Here is a 25152-nt window from a genome sequence, read left to right as displayed (position 1 = left end):
ATGATCTGAATCTTGTTGACTTCAAAATCACATTTCAAATGGAAGTCTCTACCTCCTCAATGTTTAAAGACTGATCTTGGAATATGAAACCACATGGATTTATTATCAATCAGAAGGGCTTTTAAAAAATTAATTCTGAATGTACCAACCATAGCTTCAAAATCTAGAGCTAGAACTAGTTGGGGACGTTTGATATAATGTGTTTTGTTTTTCCACAGGAATTGAAAAATAATTCAGTTAACTTTCTTAATGTTTGGAGGGGATGTGTATAAGGAATAGCATTTAATTTAAATGATAAAAAATTGTGCATGTTTGAGTTCAATATATATCACACAAAAAAACTCTTAATATTTTGTTCATATTCCATAATTACAATGAAACGTTGGGTGAGTTATACCAAAGCCGGGGGCTAGCAGTTCATTTTCTAAATTAATGAAAACACAAGTGACATTTCCATTAGGCTTCTACTAATTTTATTTAAAAATGTTCTGTGTTTTGTTTTTCCACAGGAATTGAAAAATAATCGAGTTAACTTTCTTAATGTTTGCAGGGGATATGTATAAGGAATAGCAGGGTTAAATAATCTTAGAGACACCTTCTGCTTTGGTTAACAGATTTCTCCCAAAAATAGTTAAATCTCTTGTCAACCAGCGGTTTAAACTTTTCTTTATATCAAGCAATCGGTTTGTAATGTTGACTTCTTCCCTTGTTATTGTGTTTTTAGACAATAATACACCCAGATACTTCAGTTCATCAACAACCCTAATGGCTTCAATAGTTTGGTGCTGACATGAGTGAATGGGGAGAATTTCACATTTGGAAATATTTCGTTTCAAGCCTGATGCTTTGCATCGTTTTTTAGAAGTAAAGCAGTATCGTCTGCAAACGGACTAATTTTGTATTACTTTTCAAAAATATAAATACCTTGAATTTCATGACTATGATTTATGAGAATGTTTAATGTCTGAGTGGCTAAAAAAAGTAGCTATAAACAGTTTGGGTGAGATGGGGCAACCTTGTCGGATACCTCTTTTAATTACAAAGCAGGGAGTGATTCCTGGATTTAAGAAAATGGAACTATAAATATCAGTATAGAACATTTTAATAATATTACAATATTTATCACCAAATCCTAAAAATGTCAGGGTTTTGATTAAAAAAGGAATGCTCCAATGTGTCAAATGCTTTATAAAAATCAAGAAATAATATCAGACTGTATCGGGGTCAACAAAGTCACAATAATCCAAAAAATCTACAACTAACCTGATATGATTATGGATATTTCTTCCTTTAATGCATGCTTGGTGACACTCATCCACTACATCCTTCAGTCCTCTGTTTAAACGCTCTGCATACTGGTTCTATATCAGTAACAACAGGAGTTTAGTGAAAATCCTAGGCTTGGGATAGCCCACCTCTGAGTCATAGGGGTTTTCCATCCTTATATAAACTCAACGGAACTCAGGTTCAAGTCAGTTTTTGCTTCTGTTCTGCCTTCAACATAGAATTCGAGTAAGTACATGCATACCTAAATTAAATATTACATTGTTTTATTAAATAATATTGGCTTATATATGTCGTATCTTTTTGGTCGTCTTTTTTTACGACAAATTTGTTAGCGATTTCCTGTCTATGGCTGCTGATAGCAAATGCGACGTATTATTCTCTTTAAACGTTTCCTTTCAATGTGTAAGTAAGTTTTAGATAATTGTTTGCATTTTAGGCATAGCTTGCGTTTGTATTAAAATAGACTTTCCGGTAAAAAAAACAAAACAAAAGCATATGAAGCTTCACAGCTACGCAAACAGCCAACTTTTTTTTCTTTTTCTAAAAATGTTGCCATTTATTTACTGTCGAGATTAATAGTTTTCCGCAATCCGTTATACGGCTTTGGAACTCATGTGGGGGACCGATCAGAACCGAGCCTCTGGGTTTAAAATCAGAGACCATAGTTCAAAGACTTTTTTTTTTTTTTTTGCGCGTGATTTTCGGAAGTGACGACACAGGAATGTTCGGGACTTTCCGAGCAAAATTGCCGTTCGGGTGAGTTCGTCAGCAGGCGTTGTTACATATTTTTTTTATCTTCATTATTGATATTTGATCTTTTTCCACGTCCTGAACATTCATTTACGACATTTAATCTATCTATTTTTTACATTTCTTTAAAAAAATGGTGATGTTTGTTAGCTTAACCGAGACAAACGGCTAAAGCCCGTCATGCTAACGTCGGGCCTTTTAAATTTGAAGGTAAAGTGAAGTCTCTCCGGATGTCGCCCTTTTATTAGCTAACCCGTTTGATAGTTTTTTTATAATTTAATTTTAATAATAAAAAATATGCATGTTTGAGTTCAAAGATCACACAAAAAACTCTTAATATTATGTTCATATTCCGTAATTACAATGAAACGTTGGGGGCTAGCAGATCATTTGCTAAATCATTGAAAACACAAGTGACATTTCCATTAGGCTTCTACTAATTTTATTTAAAAATGTTCCAAGCTTCTCTGAAGTTTGAATGTTAAGTTTCCCCCCTTGGTGACAGATCTACACTGAGTCATTTAGGTAATATGACCTAAGTTTGGATCTTCCATTCAGGGTTCTTGTGTGAATTTATCTCAATATGAGTGCAGACAGGCTGTGCCTTTATTTAGCAAACAGATGTCGAAATACATGCACTAAACCTCACACACAAGTCAAATGATGCTTAGGTGACTCTCACATGACTTAGGAAAATGTATGATGCAAACAGAGGATGTCTGACTCTACTTTTATACTTTTAATCAAACAACCAAGTTGATTTTTTTTTGTAGATTTCCTGCTAAATTTATATGTATATCATGATATTTTACTTTACTTTTGCAGGGTCTGCCAACTAAACCCCCAAAAGGGACTCTTGCTGTGGATTAAAAATTATAATAATATTTTTTTACTGGGTTTTTTGTCTTCAATTATGAAGGCTTAGACAGGCCACAAAGGGATGTCCTGGATGGGGGGAGGGGTTTGAGAGCATGGTCTGTGTGCGTTTGTGTATGAAATCCACACTCACTGGCCACTTTATTAGGTACACCTGTCCATCTGCTCGGTAATGCAAATTTCTATTCAGTCAATCACATGGCAGCAGCTCAATGCATTTAGGCATGTAGACATGGTCAAGACCATCTGCTGCGGTTCAAAGCGATCATCAGAATGGGGAAGAAAGGTGATTTAAGTGACTTTGACCGGGGTGTGGTTGTTTGTGCCAGACGGTGTGGTCTGAGGATTTCAGAATCTGCTGATCTACTAGGATTTTCTCGCACAACCATCTCTAGGGTTTACAGAGAATGGTCTGAAAAAGAGAAAATATCCAGTGATCGGCTGTTCTGTGGGCGGAAATGCCTTGTTGATTCCAGAGGTCAGAGGAGAATGGCCAGACTGGTTCAAGCAGATAGAAAGGCAACAGTAACTCAAATAACCACTCCTTACAATCGAGGTCTGCAGAAGAGCATCTCTGAACACACAACATGTCCAACCTTGAGCCAGATGGGTTACAGCAGCAGAAGATCACATAGGGCGCCACTCCTGTCAGCTAAGAACAGGAAACTAAGGCTACAATTCACAGACTTACCAAAACTGGACAGTAGACGATTGGAAAAATGTTGCATGGTCTAATGTGTCTCGATTTTTGCTGCGGCATTCAGATGGGGGCTAGCATCCGGCGTAAAACATTGCCAAATTTACCATGCGACTTGTTCGCTGTGGCGACCCCTGATGGGAGAAGCCGAAAGTGGAAGAAGAAGATTCAGATGGTAGGGTCAGAATTTGGCGTGAACAACACGAAATAAGGGATCCATCCTGCCTCGTATCAATGGTTCAGGCTGGAGACGGTGGTGGTGTAATGGTGTGGGGGATATTCTCTTGGCACACTTTGGGCCCCTTAGTACCAACTGAGCAGTGTTACAACGCCACAGCCTACCTGAGTATTGCTGCTGACCATGTTCATCCCTTTATGACCACAGTGTACCCATCTTCTGATGGCTACTTCCAGCAGGATAACACGCCATGTCATAAAGCTGGAATCATCTCAGATTGGTTCACTGTTCACTGTCCTCAAATGGCCTCCACAGTCACCAGATCTCAACCCAATAGAGCACCTTTGGGATGTGGTGGAACAGGAGATTAGCATCATGGATGTGCAGCCGACAAATCTGCGGCAACTGCGTGATGCTGTCATGTCAATATGGACCAAACTCTCTGAGGAATGTTTCCAGTACCTCGTAGAATCGATGCCAGGAAGGATTAAGGCGGTTTTGAAGGCAAAAGGGGGTCCAACTCAGTACTAGCAAGATGGACCTAATAAAGTGGCCATTGTTTATTGCCAAAAGTATTCAATCACCCGTTCAAATTAAGTTTACACGTTCTGAACTCTTCCTTTTGCCACAGGTTTACAAATGAAGCATCTGAGCATGCAGACTTATTCTGCAGACTTTTTGAAAGAATTGAACCACCTGTGTCTGAGCTCACAAATAAAGTTTTTGGAAGGATGGGCAAACATTTCTATAAATACACTCCTAACCCTTGTGGAAAGCCTTATCAGAAGAGTTGAAGATGTAGCTGCAAAAGGTCATTCTAAACCATTTGGAATAAAAAATGCAAGACAAAAAACACTTACAGTCCCACTTGTATCACACCAGTTGGGTTGTGCCATGCCGACAAGGCTTTATTGCCATCCCTGGCTCCACTAAAACTATTTTTACCAGCAGCACCCAGGCACAGTTAACAAACAAAATAGAATAGGATGTTGTATCAAGCCGTATTACTCGTGAGATCCTCTGTAGCACCACAACTCTGTTCTTGAGTCTAGGGGCCAGGGTGATGAGAGGCCTCTACACCACTGCAAGGGCCCCGGGACGTAGGAAAGCAATCACAGCCACTGAAAGAGCGATACTTTGTATCCAGATGGTCTTTGGGATGCCCCAACTGGAATGCATCTCATTTGAAAGAGAAGCCTCTGCTAGATCTTCTAAAGACAAGTGGATACTTTTGGCAATATATAATGTATGTGAAGAATTGAATGTTTGTCTCCATGTCATGGTAATAATGAAAGTGTTTTAGGTTTCCGTTTCCCGCTCATCTGTCGAGTCTCGTTTCTGTTTCACTGTTTTGTATGTGAGAATGAAAGACCTCTGCTTTTCTCAAACCCCACTCCCTTAAAAGGATGTCCCTTTTTCTTAGAATCACTATTCTAAAAATCCAGTCATGGAAACTCTAGTTCAACTGAAAAACAGCAAATTTCTGATGGGACTTTGTCGCAATGGTCCTCCGTCTGACCTCCAGTATGATAACTCCTCAGGTATTTCTGCTTTTTTTTTTACTCTGTTTCCTTGGAAAATCTTTTATTTCTGCATTTGTTTGTGTCATTTCATATGTTTTTGTTTCCACAGAACTTTTTCGCTTCTCCACCTTTGCCCGTTTCCCGACTTCAGTGGTCACAGAGCGGAGTCTGGCCAGGGCAGGTTGGTTCTACACCGGCGTAGGCGACCGCGTCCAGTGTTTCAGGTGTAATGTGACGGCGGAGGGCTGGCTGGCTGGAGACTGCCCGACAGAGAAACACAGGCAGCTCTCCCCCACCTGTCCCTTCATCCAAAGCCTCCCATCCACCACCAACCTTCTCTCCTCGTCTCACTCGGCCTTTTCTCCGCTCCGCATTGCCCAAGCCATGCCTGTAAGTTCAGAGAGACGTACTTTATGTTTTTTTAAATCAAAATTCTCTTGGTTTGTACTGAAGTATCATCATGGTTATTGTTACTTTTAATAATTGGCTCCATTTCCTTTTAGCTTTCTGGTCAAGGCCCGGCTGCTTCTAACCCCTCAGGAGGCCAAAGTGAGGAGGCAGTTGGCTACTTGAACATGGCCTTCTCTGCCCCTCCACCCTCCAGCCCGCTGGCCTCTCGGGGTGTGGAGGATCTGTCCCACCAGAGGCCGACGTGCCACAACCCCAGCATGCGCAGAGAGCAGGACCGCCTAGATTCCTTCCAGCCATGGGCAATTTCCATTATCACTCCTGCAGAGCTCGCCAAGGCGGGTTTCTACTACCTGGGACAAAATGACAGAGTGGCCTGTTTCAGCTGTGGAGGACAGGTGTGTATCTCCTTTACAAAATGAACACACACACTGGACTGCACTTTAGAGCAGTAGTGAGTTGAGTTTGATGTCAGCTTTAGTGACTGCTCTGGTGTTCGCTGGAGGTCAATAACTGAAACTTTCTCCTTTGCAGCTGAGTAACTGGGAGCCAGGTGACAGAGCTGTGTCCGAGCACCAAAGACATTATCCCAACTGCCGGTTTGTCCGTGGGGACAGAGCTGACAATGTGCCATTGGTCGCTGGGGCGACAGCATTGTCGGCGGCTGCATCTTCAGGAGCCCTTGCCCTCACCAGCGTGTCCAACCCGTCCATGCAGCAAAGCGAAGACAGGCGCCTCACGTTTGTTAACTGGCCATCACGAATACCTGTGCGCCCAGAACAGCTGGCCAAAGCTGGATTCTACTACGTAGGTAGGTACTAATCTGCAAAACTGTCACCGGCTGAGAGAATGAACAAAAACCCAGAAAAAACTGCAGTTGTTTAAGAAGGAAACCCCAATGGTCATCCAGTCATATCTCCTTTTTGGTAGAATTTGAATATTTTCTGCTCTTGGTTCCTTCTTATTGAAATGAACCATCTTCCTGTGGAATTATTTGTATTTTTTGGGTAAATTTCAATGGGAACTATAATGAGAAATACCATTAATTAAAACAAAAACCTTCAGTTAAATGTATGTAGTTTCAGACAACAGAAGGGGAAAAAAGACAGTTTCTCCCTTTAGTTTTGAATTCTGACAGTCATAATTTTACCCCCCGAAACTTCCCCACTGAAGCCTCTGTGGTTCCCCTCCACAGGAAGAAACGACGACGTCAAGTGTTTCTGCTGCGATGGAGGCCTGCGGTGCTGGGAGTCTGGAGATGACCCGTGGGTGGAACACGCTAAATGGTTTCCTCGGTAACTGAAACTCAGTTTGCTGTTTTGAATTGTGGGCCATCTAATGTAGAAGCTGGGGTTTCCTCTATGAAATGTTTTAAATGGGTTTGCTGGCTCTCTCCTGAACTGTAGGTGTGAGTATTTGCTCCAGGAGAAGGGACAAGATTTTGTTCATCAGATTCAAGCTCGCTTTCCTCGACTCTTTGAGCAGGTTAGAAGAAGATCCTGCCAATTTTATTTATCATTTTATTGTTAATTGTTTCCACTGTATTGATGTGACTTCTCTCCAACAGCTTCTAACAAACGGAGAAAACAGTTCCAGAGAGTTTGTAGATCCACCTGGTGAGTTTGAACTCAACCAACTTGGACAACAGACATTAAAGCCCCACTCCGATTAAAACAGGGGTTTGACATGTTCTTGTGGCATTTTCTGATGATGAACGACGATTTAAGCTTAAAACTGCATTTCTGAGTAGTTTGATTGTTCAAGTTGTGAACCAGAAGCAGACGAAAAATACAGTTTGAAATGGAGCTTATTTGTTATGTGAAAATGTTCAGGCCGTGCCACAAGCTCCCTGTTCTGTGGTTTCAGAAACAGGGAGGGGAAGGGGGGCGTGGTTGCTCCATGTCACTGTAATTAAAAGACCCCTAGGAACACTTTTACTATAGATCAGAAGGGGATCGAGGTTGCACTAGAAAATTACTGACCATGCTGATACCTCTCCCTGCCAGTGGTCCATTTGGGTCCAGGAGAGGACCGGTCCGAGGATGCCGTAATGATGAACACTCCTGTGATCAAATCCGCTTTAGAGATGGGCTTCGAGCGCAGCCTGGTGAAGCAAACTGTCCAGAGCAAGATTCTGACCAGCGGAGAGAATTACCGGACTGTTCAAGAGCTGGTCTCAGACCTGCTGAGCGCTGAGGACCAGAAACGGGAGGAGGAGCGGGAGATGCTGGCAGAGGCCATGGCATCAGGTGCTGACAGTGAGCCTCCAGAAACGCTTCACATTATTTCAATAGTTAGCTGGAGAGTGAATATTAATGTTTTGTTTGTTTTTGGTTAAGATGGTTTCACGTTTGTGAAGAGACACCAGGCGGCACTAATCCAGCGTCTGAAGAGCGTCGAACCAGTGCTGGAGCATTTAAGAGAACAAAACGTGTTGTGTATGTTCACTTACCTTTATATTAATATTAGAATACACTTCAAATGCAGATTCCATAAAGTTACTGGAATGATTAACTGTCTTAAATGTGATTGACTATTTCAGCTGCTGAGGAATATGGCAGTCTCCTGGCTCAAACATCTGCCCAACAACAAACTGCAAGACTAATAGAGTTGGTCCTGAACAAGGGAAACGCCGCTGCAGAAGTCTTCCGCAACTGGATCCAGAAAAACGATGTTCATCTACTCAGAGATCTCATGGGTAAGAGTCGAATACAGCAAACTGTTTCCTATGGCTACAGCTGTCACTGACTGATGTCTTTCCCACTTGCAGCTCAGTCAAATGAAGCATCCTCTCCAAGTCAAGATCTTTCAGGTATGAAGAATGTTAGCCTGAGACAGAGAAACGTTTTTTTTAAGGAAAAAGAAAAGTAGTGTTAGCTTTTTATGTATTCTGAAAAAAGTAAAGTGATGCAAATATAAACCCTAATAATCATTTCATGGTCTAAACTGTTGCTTTGCAGATCTCCCAATGGAGGAGCAGCTCCGACGTCTGCAGGAAGAGCGCACATGCAAGGTCTGCATGGACAAAGAAGTCAACATTGTGTTCATCCCATGTGGACACCTAGTGGTGTGCAAAGAATGCGCCCCATCACTGCGAAAGTGCCCGATCTGCCGAGGCCTGGTCAAAGGCACGGTCCGAACCTTCCTGTCTTAGCCTCGGTGCATCACAGCCAAATGACAACACTGTTTATTACTGGCAGAGAAGACACCTTTCTTCTCTCATTTAGACGGTTTTATTTCTTAGTGAGTTACAGAAGATACCAGAGAAACATGGACAGGCATTGGCTGAGCCGTGTGTGAAGTTAGCACCAAGTTTGTTTGGGTTTTTTTGTAACTAAAACAAATTGTAAAATATTTTGCACACATTAAGTTAAAACATAATATATTAAAATTTCACTTTGTAAATGACGTTGCATTTCTTTCTGATCCTTTCGTTTATGACCCACAAATGCAGATTGTGGGCAGGTGACTTCATTTTCAATACATTAACATCTAGTTAGACCAAGACATCTTATCCCTTGTGCTATCCTAGGCACTTGAACATTGGGAGTTGGGTCATCTAGACCCACTAGACAGTGCTCTGAACCTTTTTTCTTCAATGATTTGTGATCTTCACTGGTGTCCATGGATTACATGAAATCCTCTCCACCTTCATGGTAGGGACAACAAGTCATTGGTCATCTTGACCCCATAGGACAGACACCACACCACTATTCCCTCGATCATAGAGGGGGGGAAACTGCAAATAAAACCGCATCAGGTAACTGCATTCTGGCTCCAACAAAACAGCTTTAGTGAGTCCTATTGATGCTAATCTGCAGCAAAACTGTCATCCAAACCCAGAAGAGCCGTTCAATAGCTCTACATTAGATTCAGTGATCTGACCACAAAAGACTAAAGGTCTCCACTCCTTTTTAGGTTTTAGCAGTAAAGGCTACAAGTGTAAAATATGTATAAACAGGAAAATAACCGTACAAAATAAAACTATTTTTAACAATGTTACACCTTAAAAATCAGGTTTCCCTCCCTTTCATTAATCCAATAGTAACCATTGTAAAGCTAAATGAATGAATGTACAGAAACGTAAAAATAATCAACACAAAGCTTTGTTTATACAAATATTTATTATTCCACAAGTCTCTTCAGACACGGTTTAGATGATGCCAATCTGAAAATAAAACAAAAAGATCATTAATGATGGAGAAGATCAGCAGCGAACAAACATCTCAACTAAGGTTCTGGCATCAGTGGTTCCTTTGAATGCATCACAAACATTCAGATTAAATTAAGTTTACATCACATGCACAGCTTTGGAAGAAAAAAAATCAACTAGTGTTGATTTAAACTATGAATAATAGAACACCTTAAACGCTCACCTTGTTTGCAACATCTAAAGCATCGTAATCTGGAGCGAGACGAACGTATGCCTTCTTCTCACCATCAGGTCTGAGAACAGACAAAAACAGTGGCAGATGAATTAAGATTTCACTTCTCAAAACGTTACAAGTTGTGTACAAAGTTTAAGTCAACTTTTAATCCATTAGTATGATGGGATTCAGTGACATCACTCACCTGATGAGTGTGTTGACTTTAGCAACATCAATATCATACAGCTTCTTGACAGCGTGTTTGATCTGGTGTTTATTGGCCTTGACGTCCACAATGAACACAAGAGTGTTGTTGTCTTCAATTTTCTTCATAGCAGACTCTGTTGTCAAGGGGAACTTGATGATGGCATAATGGTCCAACCTATAGTAAAAATTGTAATTGAGCCCCTGATATTTTAAAGAACATTTTAATACAAATATCCTAACAAGTTTACGTTTTTTAAACCCAAACTTTAAATTTGTCCAAGAGTGCATCAGTGTTTTAAAACTGAATCATGGTTTTTCATACTTTGATCGCATTTACCATCATTTGCACCAAACAAACCTTTTAGCAGATCATGACATTAAGGTTGAACTCACTTGTTCCTGCGAGGGGCACTCTTGCGAGGATACTTGGGTTGTCTGCGGAGACGAAGGGTTTTGGGGCGACGAAAGGTAGGAGAAGTCCTTATCTTCTTCTTCTTGTGGCTGTGGACACCTTTAAGAACGGCCTTTTTGGCCTTCAGGGCCTTTGACTTGGCCTCAGTCTTGGCCGGGACTGCTGCATTTCAGAGAGACCACATGTTAGACTAGAAAATGACATTTTTTATTGACTTTGGACGTATAACTACTCAAGTCTTCATTTTGAGTGAACTGTATTTTTAGAAGTTTCCTGTTTATATCTAAATATTGGATTATCCTATTCATACATATGCATCAGTTAATTGTGTAACTAACCCTAAAAACCCGTTTCAGTGACGGCTAACTACGACCACGATGAGGTTCACCATCAGAAACCACTGCGACAAACTGCTGCTAAACAGCAACAAAACATGGCCGTGAAATCCAGAAATTGTTACACGTTTGACTCTGTAGTCACCGATTAAGAGTATGAAGTTCACCATTTCAGATTCAACATAACTGTTTATTTTCTATCTTTAGTTTATAAAATATACCGAGCCGGCTAACACACACATACAACAGCATGAGCTGCTAGCATTCTTTTTTGAACATATGCTCGTCTTTAGAAAGAATGTCCAATATAGAAAACTTTCAATAAACTAACTTTTGACACAGTAAACTAACATAAAAGCAACGTATAAACAAAAGATGATAAAGGTTACATTGATTGTTTGTGGAGTTTAGAGACGGCGCTAGCTTATACGTATTAGCAACGAGCTACTAAACACGCTGGGCCCATACTCGTCACACTATCAACACGTTCACACTATTCTAAGATGCATTTGGACCGTATTTCACAATCCATGTATACAATATTATCAGTCGGTCTTCCTGGCTACATGTTTCTATAACTGAACACGCTATTTCTTAAGATATCATCATCAGAATAACGAACCTTCCTTCTTCGCCTTCGGTGCCATGTTGAAAAAGGAAGAGGATACGGGGTTTCCCAGCGTATCAAACATGGGCGAGAGCTCAAGAAGTATCGCGATAGCTTGTGAGAGACCGACGTCAAGCCAGTGTTGGGTGTGTCTAAATACAATGTATACTAGTACTATGTAGTTCTATGCATTTTATGGATCATTAAAATACTTAAATATATACATTTATACGGACACAAATACTTTTATGTAACAAATGCATTCTCAACAATGACAACACAGAAAAACAAAAAACTACAAATACTATTATCTTCCATTATCAAGCCACTTGCCAACATACTTTAAATAAACTTTTAATTGTGCTGTTGGGTCAGTTGCATGATTTTTTAATCCAAAATATTAGAGACTTTTCCTGAAGATCCTGCAGTGGCATAAATTACCCAAACTAAACTGGACTGGTCAGACAACACAAAGGTCCTGCACAAGAAGGGCCAGAGTTGCCTCCACCTCCTGAGGAGACTGAGGTCCTTTGGTGTGTGCAGGCCACTGCTCAAGACCTTCTATGAGACTGTCGTTGCATCAGCAACTTTCAATGCTTTGGGCTGCTGGTGTGGAGGAATCAATGAAAGGGACAAAAAGAAGCTGGACAAGCTGGTGAAGAGAGTCCTGGGCTGTCCCCTGGACTCAGTGGACTCTGTAGGTGAGAGGAGGATGCTGACCAAGCTGTCCAGCATCCGGAACAACCCCTCCCATCCCCTGTATGCGACGATGAGGACTATGAGCAGCTCATTCAGCCTGAGACTGCTGCACCCCCAGTGCAAAAAGGAGCGTTACCGGAGGTCCTTCATCCCAACAGCAGTCAGACTGTTCAACAACACGGTCTAGGACTGTTGAAAACCGCTGCTGCTATTTATTGCCTTATTTAATCCGTTATTTATGACCTGTACTTTTACTTCCACCTTGTATTATTTTTATTCTTACCCATTGCTACTTTGTTTTTCGTACTTTTCCAACTGCTATATTTTTCTTGTTTTTGGCTGCTGTGACAACCCAATTTCCCCCCGGGGATCAATAAAGTCCTATCTTATCTTATCTTATCAATCCAATCTAATTCATGTACGTATATTGTATCCCTGAAAAAAGTTGGATATTTAAACATGTTTTTGTGCTCTATCCTTTATTGGCATCACATTCAAATACATGTCTGATTTTCACACCAATTGTGGCCAATGTTAAATAAATATCAGTGTACCTAGGTGTTTGTATGTGTATATATACAATTATATATTGTACACTTTAAAGATGTACAGTACTTATTTTCTAAAGAAAACAAAAAATCAGAACACCATTAAAACACCTTCTAAAAATGAAGGCACATTTGTTTCTATCTGGAAATGTTTTCCAATAAAACAGTTTAGGTGGCAATGAGGTCTTCTGTACATTTAAAAAAATCTTTAAAACAAGTACAAAGAAAATATAGATATAAAACAATGGCTGTCCAAATTTGCCAGTATTTGCTATTTTTAAAGGTCTTCTTTAAGTGCACTTGTACAGAAACAAACCAATGTATAGCTTAAAGTTTGTTACAGGAAGTGTTCAGTCACAGCATCGTGTCTAAGAAGCAGACATTGTGCCTTTTTTTATGTTTATCTGGAAAGTGAGTCATAATCAGACTGGATTAGATCAAACGTATGACCATTTGTGATGTAACATCTACATAAAAAGATCCACACACCTCTACATTCTTGCGGAAGTATGTGAACTGCTACCACATTTGTGTTTATTCTAAAAAAATAAAAATAGAAAAAGTCAGCTTTAGGTCTTGGGAGTTAGCTTTTAGTAGGAATTTAGTTTAATACCATCCTTACTTCCTGAGAACAAAAAAAAAAGGGTCTTGTCAAAAATCTTTTCTAAATCCACTAAAACTACAATTCCCAGAGCCCCACCCTTTCACATCTGGTTTCACTAAAAAGCCCCAGTTGGTCTTGTAGATACCAATAGTATGCAGTGTTTGGGAGATATTCAGGATTAGAAATGTCATCTCCTGAGGTACGTCTTAAACCAAAAGCATTGTGAATGTTAGAGCAGACTGCAAAGAAGCATCAAGAAACCGGTTTGCTGGTTAATCCAAATCCTTTAAAGATAATCAGAACCAGAATGAACAAAAGACGGGAGTATAAGTTTTAAATAAAACACTTTTGTTTTTTCGTTTAAAACAACTCTTGAATATGATGAAAATGATAACAGCAGTTAAAATGACATGTCTAAGTTTTTAATATTTAAATCATCATGTTTTGGACGTTGCTGTACTTCTCAATTCATAAATATATTAACACGAATTCAGAAAATAACTTTCTGATAAAGGGGCTCGTGAGTTTACAGTGGAACTTTTTTCTGTAATTTAAGAATGAACAAAAAGGCGTCAACTTAGAAAAAAAGCAAGAAAGGAAGCTGCTGGGAAGCTGCAAGAGAGGAACAGACATTTTGATTTCAACCAATTAGAAAACAAAACTAAAAACAACTTTTTTAACTTTTTTATTTTCATTAAAGGAGGTTCCGCAAGTGCAAATAATAATAGCAGACAATAGATTACATCTTCGTTAGTCCCATGCCTCAGTGTCTCAGCCTTTTTCCCAGAAGACCACAGTTCAGTCAATTATGACAGAGCTTAGATCATCACTACTGCTTTTCAAATGTCAGCAGTCTCCATAGTTCCACGTTCCTTCCCCTCTTTTTTGTAAAAGGGAACAAGCCGTGACAAGGGTCCATTTTCCAGCAGTCGTCCTCATAAATGTCCATCTCAGGGTTAAAGTGACGTGTTCACCTCAACCTCACTTATCCAACATTCAACATTTCTGCTACTTCACCTCTTGGATGCTGCAAAGGACAAGAAAACTATGAAAAAAAACGAGTTTAAAATTCAAATGTGTATTAAAAACTGTCGTCAAGCAACATTTTAAGCAACAGTTCAGTAAAAATCTGATTCCATCTGTTATTAAAATTTAAGGTAAAAAGAGAAGCTAGGATTTTGGTTCCACCTTTAAAAAAAATAAACAATTTAATTGTTATATTACATTGGCATTAAATGAAACTCCTATCTGTCTGCTTTTAGTTTAATTTCCAACTTTGTTAATTTCGGCTTTCAATAAGAATTTTAGTCTTAAAATGCATCATCATAGAACATCAGCTGTACTGTTGATTCATAAAAATGGCATAGAAATAGATTTTTTTTAACGTGATCAAATCTTTCTTATTTGACCATCAAATTCTGTCAAATGGAGTCTTAATTAAAAGGTAAGCAGCTAGGGAATGTTTAGATTGCTCCATGATGTGGGTCAAGCCGTCTTTTTTCCTCTATATCCAATAGATGCTGCTTATTAGTTACTCCAACCTGGCAACCTTAAACCTCTTCTTAATGTTTTAACCCTTAAAGTGTAACTGGGTTAGTAAGAGGTGGTGGATCATGAAATACAGAAATGGTCAAACATCCACAAATTCAAGCAAACCCTTTTTTGTTTTTTCTTAAACTAAAATACTCACATTGTGGTTGCTGCCCCTGGGCTGCTTCAGAGGGAGATACCTGCAAGAAAACAATACAAAATAATGTGAACAACCCAACTGCAGGGGTGTTTCTCATAAATCACCCCAAAAATATGTTTGACTTCGCTGAGCAGATTTCTGACTGTTATCTTCTGAAATCTTTCAAATGGTTTAAAAAAAAAAGCAGATGAGAGGTTTCCTGAGTCTACAGCAGCACGAAACTTCTTTTCCACCATCATCATAAATGTTTTTAACAAGGAGGAAATAGTGAAATTCTGACTGTAAAAGTCTTTCTTTCTTTCTAACTGAGTCGAATGACTCTTCCAGTTTTTACATTTAGACAAAGTAAACTTTGAATTTTAGTTCACATTTAACCAGAAATCATATATAACCATTTACCCATATATAATTTCATTAAATACTGTTTTGAAATGAATCACGTTTGCACTTTCAAATGCATTTTTCACATAAACTCCAAACACAGGAGTTAATTATTTAGCTTTTCCTGTTTAGCCCTTAATTATTCTATTAAGAAAAAAGGAACACAAATCTGCAGAGCAGGTGACTTTCAGTCAGTCAGCAGGTTGTGTCCGCGTTTTCGTTTCAAAAGGACTTTTAGGATCACAAGTATTTTCATGTGACAGGATGGGGAGCCTTAATGTGGGATTTATAAAATGAATAAATAAATAAAACCAGCTGGCTTCTTTCTAACCTTTTCGTGGAAAAACTTCAATTTAACAGAAGCACATTTGTTTCCATAAATTTGTGTCACATTCAGAGAAAACTATTCAAGATTATAACATTATCCTTTCAAGCCTTAGAACGTATGGAGCTCAAGCAGAGGAAAGTTGAAAAAAACGGACATAGTAAGATAAGTAAGATAGAAAGGATTCATTTTGAATTTTTTAAGCATTTCTCTACAAGCTTTAATGACATCTAACAGTTCTAAAGTTAACGTTAACCAAACATCAACATTTCTGTTTTATAACTAACCTGCTCACCTACAGTAACAGTTCAGTTAGGATCTCAGCGCTTCATGACTTGATGCTCACTACAGATCAGGACAAAGGCTGAATTGGTCAAAAATGACTGAAGGAGTCTTACTTCTGTCTTGGGGCTGTTGGCAGCAGCACCCAGCAGCGCTGCTGCCTCCTGCTCCAACTCTGTCAGCGACACGACCTGTAGGAAGGAAGAAAGAAAACAACACGGAGCAGAGAAGATGTTAAGTTTTTGTCAGAAAGATTTTCTAAAATCCCAGGTTACATTACCAAATACTAAAAGCCCTTCTTGACAAAAATGTAACGGATTTAACCTTTTCCAATACTTCCAAATACATTCTTGTAACTTCAAGCCCACATGTGCCTGATCTAAATGTACAGAAAAGTGCTATTTAAGCATGTAGACACAAACACACTGATGCTCATTAAAGGGATGATTGCCGAGATCGTGTCAGAGAGCCGTTTGCAGTGTTGGTACCTCTGCGTCAGACGTCTCCTGGCAGTGTTTGATCACTTCCATGATGCCGCTGAGGCTGGTCCTGATGCCTTCCATCGACTCTTTCTGAGCGTTGGCGATGTCCTTCACCTCAGAGCACAGCAGCGAGTATTTGGCCTTGACAGCCTTCAGGTTTTCCAGCATCACTGCTGGGTTCTCCTACAAAGTACAGACAGCCACCAAGGGGCCAAAATAAGACCATTTAGCACCAAGTTGCTGTTTATTTACAGAAGATTGCTTTGTACAGATTTTTTTAAACTGTCTAAATCCTTGAGAGAATTGAAGTATCCAAAAACAACTTTCATTCAGTGCTGAATTTGTCAGAGGGACAGTAAACGCACCAGAGGGTTTTCAGCCTCACATCCACAGACATTCTTACAGCTGCCTAAACTTTATTAAAATATTGTGCACGGATATGTTGTGTCAATAGCATTTTTTTTGTTTTATATATATTGGTTTAAGGAACAGTAATAGCCTGTAAAAGAAAATAACATTTTCAAAATGAAAACAAAAAGTTCCGGTTTAAATCTTGTTAAAAATATTTTCTAACATCAGCCTCAAAAATGTGTTGTTGTTAAATGTTGTCTTAGTCTTTGAGACCTATATTGGAAACAAATGGGGGATGGTATTTGATGGATAGATGACGATAAATGTTTAGAACCCATTTTCGGGAGAAAATTGTGGTGGCATTATAAAAAAGAAAAGAATGGACCTAAAAAGAACATTTGGCTGAATCAGACTGCAGTGCCGTCCATTTCTATTACTTCCAGATCGTATCCTTGCCCTACACACATCAATTGATATCCCTACAAATAACCCAAGTAATTGAGGCAAACATTTTCTCTTTTCCAACTTTTTGTGGGGAAAAAATGCTCTTGCCTTAAAAATGTAGACACATTAAGGTGGCATAAAATAGGTGATCTCACGCTACATTCACACCAAACGCTATTTGCACGCCAACTTCCTGTCTGCCATCTTTATTTTGACGTGCGTCAAACTTTTTCATAAAATCAACACAGCAGACACGTGTTGGAGGAGCCACTGTCCAAAGTTTTCAGCCTCATCGCTCCATGGAAGCATTGACTATATATCTTATGTACAGTCAATGCATTGAAGACACAGTTGATGTTGAGGTCAAGTTTATTTAGTTTAGATATTTGAACTACGTGCTGTTGCCAGATCGCTGCGTCTGCCTCTGATCACATCTATCCATTGACTTAACATTGAAATTTGCCGCCCCTGATGCACAAATCTTGTTTGGTGTGAACGCAGCTTTATACGGCTTGAAGGAAATGACAGTGGTATGGTGATGGTGGGTCTCCCTAACCTCAGCAGAACTTCCATTCTCGGCAGTGCTGTTGATGAAGTCCAGCTTTAGCCTCCTTTCAAGGTAATCCAAGTCTGCCTCTGACTTCTGGAACTGTGAAAACATTCAGCAGCAAACTTCAAAATGTTCTGAAGGTGACCAAGTTAAGATGCAACTGGAATGAGACATTAGCCTGGATTCAGTGGTAAAATAGTAAGAAATAACTGGTCTACAGCAGCTGTCCAAATGAAACACAGTCTAATTTATGATAAATTTGCCTGCATCGCACAAACTTCTCTGGAAAAACAGCAAAATATCACCTATGGTGTTCTGCATTTCCTTTATGTTTAGAATTCTATGATCTATGATCAACAGAAGTCGTTGTGGCCGCTCTTTGCAGTTTTCAAATGCTTTGACAATACTATTGCACTACTAGATGTCTGATACAGTAGTGCAATGAAGTCAGAGCACCTGCCAACAGCTCGGGCTTCAAAGCTCAGTGACTTAGTCTGATACAAAAAGACATCATAACTGCATTCTGGTTACTATATATATATATATATATATATATATATATACACACACACACACACACATATATATATATATATATATACACATATATATATATATATTTTTTCCTACAAGGACAAAGTGCTTTACAGTCACAGACCCATTCACCCAGTCACACACACATTCACACACTGGTGGCGGCTCCGCTGCCAAATACAGGCGCCCGCCTACCACCAGAGGCAAGGTGGGGTTCAGTGTCTTGCCCAAGGACACTTCGACTCATGGGCGTGCCAGGCGGGAATCGAACCTGCAATATTACGATCATGGGTTGAGCCCCCTACCGCTGCACCACGGCCACCCAAATAAACACGTGTAAATGATACCATGTTTACATTGTGCGCTGCAGTAGCAGTAAAGACTAATAACTCTGATCTTTTAAAGAAGACATGCAGGTTCATTGTTGTCATTTTGCGATGTCTTCGGGCGTACTCTGTTTGTTCGGAAGTCACGTGACATCGTTTGTGTACACTCAGTTTTATCTTTAAAAAGTCGGATGTCGGTTTCTCAAAAACTTTGAAAAATAGTCGAAAAATACCAAAATGTTGAATAAAAGACCAGGTTGTCACACGGACAACCATCAGGTTCATTGGTTGTCCTCCGTGAAATCTGGTTGTCTCAGACAACAGGATAACCGCTTATTTCAAACGCTGTATATATACACAGTATATATACACACAGTGTGTATGTGTGTGTATATATATAGATATATCTATATATATAGTCTTTTTGATCATCAGCAGCTTCTCATCCCATTTGTGGACTTCACTGTGGGAATCAGAATAGATTCCTGAAAAAGACTCAATACTATTTATAAACACAAATATTTTATTACTGGGTTTTTCCCGTGCAAATGACACTCAACGTCTGTGCATATCTTAAGTGTGCTCAAACTAGGAGTGATAAGGTTTTCCTTAAAGGGTGTAAGTGAGGATTCGTCTAATTTCTGATGTAGAGTCAGAGCTTGTACAGTAGTTGACGCGTCCTTCTTGAATGATCTTCCTCAATCCAAGTTCTTCGTTTTCAGATTTTTACTTCACAAAAAAGATTGTTACAAAAATGTAAAAACAAAAACATTTAAACATAAGAACTTTAAAGTACGGTCAAAAACTAGCGCGCTCTCTAGCTTCGCTAACAAAACCCAAAACAAAACACTTAACTACGTCATACATCTTCAGCCAATAAAACTGCTGGATGTTTAAATGTCTCTAACATAACCTGTCCCTGATTGATAAGTCTGAAAACTTTTCTATTATTACAACAAACACAAAGAGCCATTATACTGTCTACAATAACTCAAATTTACCAAACTTTATAGGCATTTGCATAAGTCACAACATAAATGTCCTCTACTCGTTCAGTCCATAAACCCTTGTAATGCCTCCTCCAAGAGACATATCTTGGTGATGGGTCACTCCGACGTGCCCGTCTTTGTCTGGACGGTGACGCTCCGAACTGCCCCTTTTGAGTCAGGCATGGTCTTGACTATTTTTCCTATCAACCAGGAATTCTGTGGTGCGGAGGAGTCTACAATGAGGACAACATCTCCCACGCTGTAGCTTCTTCTTGATAGGCTCCATTTTTGCCTTTCCTGTGTCCATCTGCGCCAGAACAAATCTGCCATGTACTGAATCGGTTTCCATTGTCGGCGTGCATAGATGTCATCCTTAGAGAAGATGCCTGGGGGGATATTTGGTTGCATTCTCATTGTCAGATGACTCGGTGTCAAAGCTTCCAGATCATTGGAGTCATTAGAGGTTGTCGTTATGGGTCTGCTGTTGATGATGCTTTCTACTTCACATAAAAGTGTCTGCAGTCCTTCATTATCCATAATCTGCTGTTTTAACAGGGAATTCAAAACCTTCCTGACTGACCGTATTTGGCGTTCCCAAACACCTCACTGATGGGATGCAGCAAGGGTATTAAATATCCACTGTACTCCTTGTTTCAGCATAGATCCTTGGATCTTTGACTGGTTCAGGTCTTGTATTGCTTCTCTTATTTCTCTCTCTGCGCCAATGAAATTAGTGCCATTGTCTGAGCGGAGGACAGAGACTTGACCTCTTATGCTTAGAAAGCGGCGTAATGCATTGATGTATGAACTGGTGTCGAGTGAGTATGCTACCTCTACATGGACTGCTCTGCTGGTTAAGCATGTAAAAAGCACACTATACCTTTACACTCTGCAATGACCTCTGCTGACCTCAAATGGTCCAAAGAAGTCTACGCCAGTATTTGTGAATGGGGGGCTTGTCAGGCAATACCCGATCTTCCGGCAAGTCAGCCATTTTTTGTTCATCTGCCTTATAGCATGTCTTCTGCATATGACGCACTCAGAAATTAGTTTCTGTATTGCTGAGCAGGCTTTGGGTATCCAAAATTTCTATCTCAGTCTCGCGAGAATGTAATTTCTTCCTGAGTGTCCTGTCTCTTCGTGTATGTGATGAAGTATGAGCTTGGAAATCCAATCATCCTTATGCAGGATAGCTGGATGTTTAGTATCCAGTGACATTGCAGCTCGACTCAACCGACCAGCCACTCTTATTGGGCCATCTTTCAAATAGGGATCCAACTTGAAGATATGACTATCTTAGACGAATTAACTTAGACGAATTAACTCCAACTCTGCCTCGGCAAAGTTTTCTGTTGTAAGCGCTCGTTTTTTTGTAGCTTTGCTTGTACTCAAGCATCCTCTGTTGGAGACATGATTCTGTTTTAGATGTCCCAGCTTCATGAACATGGAGCGATTTTTGAAGCTCCTTCCTTTTTTGTCTCAAGTTTAGCAACGTCTCCTTAAAGCGCATTGGCCATGCAACTGACTTCTTGAGCTGGTACCAACTTCAGAAGTGGGTCACAAACTGGGTCACTACATCCAGTTTCTCATCAGCTTGTATAACTGACACTTGGGCTGATCTTTTGACCTCTGGATCTTCTGTGTCAGAAATCAACTGATCTGGGCGTCCTGGCCATTCGCCATTTGGTTTCAACAGGAAGCAAGGTCCCTGAATCCAGTTTTTGCTCTGAAGAAGGCCTTCTGCGCTTAAACCTCTGGAAGCTGGATGAGCAGGGTTGTCTGCCGTATTCACGTACTTCCATTGGGAAAGGTTTGTAGCCTCTTTGATGATCGTGCAGCATTGTTTTCTATATACTTGATACTGTCTGTCTAGAAGGTGGATTCAGTCAGCTCTAACTGCAATTCATTTTGCAGCATCTTGTCAATTTTTACAGCTACTACGGCTGCTGTTAAGTGCATTCTGGGAATGGTAACCAACTTGAGCGGTGCCAGTCTTGACCTTCCTATCATGAATGAAGCAAACTTCTGATCATTTTTATCTGTCAGCAGCAGGTAGGATACGGTACCATAGCCGTTATTGCTGGCTGAAAAGTGGTGTAACTGTGCTGTCTTGATCACACCAAAGCCTGTGGGTTTGATCCACCTTTTGATGCAAAAAGATGACACCTTCTGCAATCCAGCCAACCACCTTTTCCAATTTTTTGCTTGTTCTTCTGACAATTCCTCATCCTAGGACCTTTTTTCTTTGCAGAGCTCTCTTAGAATAATCTTGGTAGTTAGGATAAAAGGTGCCAAGAATTCCAAAGGATCATAAGCTAAACTTAAAACTGACAGGATACGTCTTCTAGTACATGGTTTCTGCTGTACCTCGATCCTGAACTTATACATGTCAGATTCTGTGCACCACTGTTACGCCCAGCGCCCTTTCTGTTGGTAACTGATTGTCTAGATCGAGATCTTTAATTCCTGAAGCCCTTTCTTCTTCTGGGATTGACATTATGAGTGCTCTGGAGTTGCCTGTCCACTTGCTCAAGTTAAATCCTCCACTGATGCACAATGCTCTCAAGTCCTTTGACAGTAGTTTGATGGCCAGCTCTTCGAATGACACTGAGCTCAGGCAGTCATCAACATAAAAGTTGTTCAGGATCGTTTCACTGCCTCAGGTGTAGCCCGGTCTCTTCCATCTTCAGCTGTCTTTCTCAGCGCAAATGAAGCACAACTTGGGGAGGAAGTTGCTCCGAACAGATGCATATGCATTTTGTAGTCTGCTGGTTCTAAAATCAGGTCGCCTTCCGGCCACCACAGAAATCGCAACAGATCTGAATCTTCTTCAGGTACCTTCACTTGAGAGAACATGAAATCTATGTTTGCCATCACCCTCCTGGATCTTGTCAGAACTCCTACAAGGGTATTTGTAACAACTCTTAGTTTATTCTTTTTGGGGTGACGAACTCCATGATGGGGAATAAACCATACTCTCCCATCTCCTCGACCTAGATCTTCATCAGATACTCTGGTGGCATATTTTTTGTACAAGTCTTAACAAAGGTATTTATCAAACAAAGGGTTTTGTTCTTGCATTTACAGGGTGCCTGAAGGTATAAACCACCAAATGACTGTTAAAAACTGTTCTTCATTGCACGTAGAACTTGCAGAATTGTTTTAGAAGAGACAAGGTAAAGGATCCCTTTTAAAAGCAATCGCTGCATTTTAACCCATTAGTCCTGTTGGAAAATATAATCTGTCGCTTTGAGATTACTTTCCTTGTTGCATGTTCAATAAAGTCGAGAAGGAGAAACCACGGAACTCGGCCGGATTAAAGATTAACACATTTATTTCCCTAACAATATTTCTAAAAACAGAGTAAAACAAAATATAACAGATATCCGGATTCCCAAAGTTTCAGAGCTTGCACAGCGCCAAATTACAAACGTCTTAACGTGTCAGCCTGTTGGGAACAAAGGAAAGTTCCTCCGTCCAGCTGTTTTAACATCTCGGTTTCAGCCTCCTCCTTCGTAGCACAGCATGGTGTCCAGACTCCTCCTCTGGACGCTCGGATTGGCTGGCAGGGAGCCTGCCTACCTCCGTTAGTCCATATTTGGAATTACAGCATTTGGTCCTGGCTTCCTGCTTCAAACGTCCAGGGGGGTTATTTCAAAGACGGACCACTGTCCGACCACCAACGGTGTCCCCATGGGGGTCCAGCACAGCCGCCCGGATCCCTCTCCGCAGGCAGTCAGTCCCAACCCTTTGTCCTTCTCATGCGAGTTAGCACCTCCAGGGTTTCCCATGATTTAAATTGAATCCTGGAGACAATTTAATTCTGGTCCATGTCAGATCTACAGTTAAGGCTTCCAGATGGTCTTAGAAGATCAAAGACTGTTTTCTCCTGGAGGGGGATGAGTCTGCAGCTGTAGCATCAAAACCTCTTTACATATGCAATTATCAGGAAGTCCCTTTTAATTGAAATGGCTGGAACACACACACAAAGTAAACCTAAAAGAAAACCTTCAATGAAATAAAGATAAGATAAAAACCTAGGAGAAATAAGAACCACAAAAAATAAATTCCTTCAGTCCCCTGCATGCACCAGTGCGTGTGCGAATCACAAAGGTGGTTCACAAAGATTTCGGAATGATCCAATTCATCCAAAATTTAACATGAAATTTTCAAAAAGCCTTTTATCTTATAAATTTTTGGATTAAAAACAAACATAAAAGTTATGGCACATAATTGTGATACTATTTGGAATAATAAATCCTTGGAACATTTTAAATTGTTACGTAGCGTTTTTAAAAAAATGCATTTTTCACTGTTTTGACCCAACCTTTTCTTTATTTTTGAGATTTATACATTTATAATTTGTTTTTTACAGTTTAGATCTTTGATATACAACGTAAAAATGCTTTATTCTTAATTTTTACAGTAAAAAAAGACAAAAATGTACTACTTGAAATATTTTTTTACAGTTTCAGGTTATTTGTGTAGGATGGTGAAAAACGATCTGTTTAAAAAACTTTGGGGCTGTTCTATGAAAAAAGGAAAATAAAAAGAGTAAACCAAGCATCGCCACAAACTGTTTCAAAAGAAAAATTGGTAAAACTAATCATTCAGTAACAAAACTAAGACAAAATTGCCTACTAAGGGCTAATAGCCCTTTTGCAAGTCATTTCGATTTTAAAGTCTGTATAATTGTTGGTTAAGTAAATGTGGCCCCCTGGTCCCAGCATAAGCTTTGACCGGCCCTGCTGACTGCATTCTTGTTTCCTAAAATGTCTTTTCGCTGAGGCATAAATTCGCATAACAAGCAGTAACAAATGTGTATTAATTACTGATCACGTGATTGTGATTGTTTATTTAAACAATAACACGAAAAGTAAGCATCTAACGACACAGCCGTGCTGGAACTTGTAGGAGGACTCGGAGGAGGCCTGCAGTCAGATTTGTACTAAAGAGTTTAAATTCTTTGCTAACATAAACAAAAAGCCTTTGTTGTGGTTTTCATTGATAAAATCCGTGTCACAGTACGATTCCCAATATAAAAATCTAAGCATCGTGCATTTTAAAACACACATTCTACCGAGAAAAAGACATCTTTCGCTGTACTTACCATAGCTTCTAGCTTTTCAACCGTCGTCTCCATGTTGAATAGTTTTATTAGATACAAGGTCTGTGATTGGATAGTTGTTAAGAAAGAGAACAGCTGATTGGGCAGCTCAAGAGGACCTGACAGGTTACGGAATGCATTGAGTTGCATTAAGGGCCAAGTGAAAAGTCGAAATTCTTAAACTCTTGTCAGG

At 39.9% G+C, this 25152-nt stretch overlaps 3 protein-coding genes and 3 non-coding genes across 7 annotated transcripts; 1 reads left to right on the top strand and 5 right to left on the bottom strand.

Moving 5' to 3' along the window:
• Positions 1 to 3963: 3963 nt before the first annotated feature.
• On the top strand, positions 3964 to 9127 carry LOC101172600 (baculoviral IAP repeat-containing protein 2). 2 transcript variants are annotated; one of them, XM_023962826.1, is made up of 13 exons: positions 3964 to 5034; positions 5212 to 5329; positions 5421 to 5701; positions 5815 to 6117; positions 6254 to 6530; positions 6915 to 7014; positions 7126 to 7204; positions 7287 to 7335; positions 7726 to 7968; positions 8059 to 8157; positions 8262 to 8417; positions 8490 to 8531; positions 8680 to 9127. In XM_023962826.1, the coding sequence occupies exons 1-13, from the start codon at positions 4852 to 4854 to the stop codon at positions 8871 to 8873; spliced, it is 2124 nt and encodes a 707-aa protein (XP_023818594.1). In that variant the 5' UTR covers positions 3964 to 4851; the 3' UTR covers positions 8874 to 9127. The 2 variants fall into 2 exon arrangements, with proteins under 2 accessions (XP_023818594.1, XP_023818595.1); XM_023962827.1 differs by having other exon boundaries at positions 3965 to 5329.
• Positions 9128 to 9824: 697 nt separating this feature from the next.
• rpl23a (ribosomal protein L23a) lies at positions 9825 to 11790 on the bottom strand. The gene is made up of 5 exons (XM_004076385.4): positions 11663 to 11790; positions 10687 to 10867; positions 10292 to 10468; positions 10096 to 10165; positions 9825 to 9887 (listed from the first exon to the last, which is right to left on the bottom strand). The coding sequence occupies exons 1-5, from the start codon at positions 11730 to 11732 to the stop codon at positions 9873 to 9875; spliced, it is 513 nt and encodes a 170-aa protein (XP_004076433.4). The 5' UTR covers positions 11733 to 11790; the 3' UTR covers positions 9825 to 9872.
• LOC111948714 lies at positions 9959 to 10025 on the bottom strand. Its single transcript, XR_002874676.1, has one exon. It is a non-coding gene; the product is annotated as a small nucleolar RNA SNORD42 (small nucleolar RNA).
• On the bottom strand, positions 10575 to 10643 carry LOC111948715. Its single transcript, XR_002874677.1, has one exon. It is a non-coding gene; the product is annotated as a small nucleolar RNA Z17 (small nucleolar RNA).
• A 2377-nt stretch (positions 11791 to 14167) lies between the features above and the next one.
• On the bottom strand, positions 14168 to 25092 carry ska2 (spindle and kinetochore associated complex subunit 2). The gene is made up of 6 exons (XM_004076386.4): positions 24963 to 25092; positions 18010 to 18102; positions 16665 to 16841; positions 16293 to 16367; positions 15189 to 15228; positions 14168 to 14525 (listed from the first exon to the last, which is right to left on the bottom strand). The coding sequence occupies exons 1-6, from the start codon at positions 24993 to 24995 to the stop codon at positions 14512 to 14514; spliced, it is 432 nt and encodes a 143-aa protein (XP_004076434.1). The 5' UTR covers positions 24996 to 25092; the 3' UTR covers positions 14168 to 14511.
• Positions 18378 to 18476, bottom strand: mir301a (microRNA 301a). Its single transcript, NR_107162.1, has one exon. It is a non-coding gene; the product is annotated as a microRNA 301a (primary transcript).
• Positions 25093 to 25152: the final 60 nt, after the last annotated feature.

The sequence above is a fragment of the Oryzias latipes genome, chromosome 14 (assembly GCF_002234675.1).
Source record: "Oryzias latipes chromosome 14, ASM223467v1".
NCBI lineage: Eukaryota > Metazoa > Chordata > Actinopteri > Beloniformes > Adrianichthyidae > Oryzias > Oryzias latipes.
The sequence above is the reverse complement of the archived record's forward strand: the minus strand, read 5'-3'. Positions and strand labels throughout refer to the sequence as shown.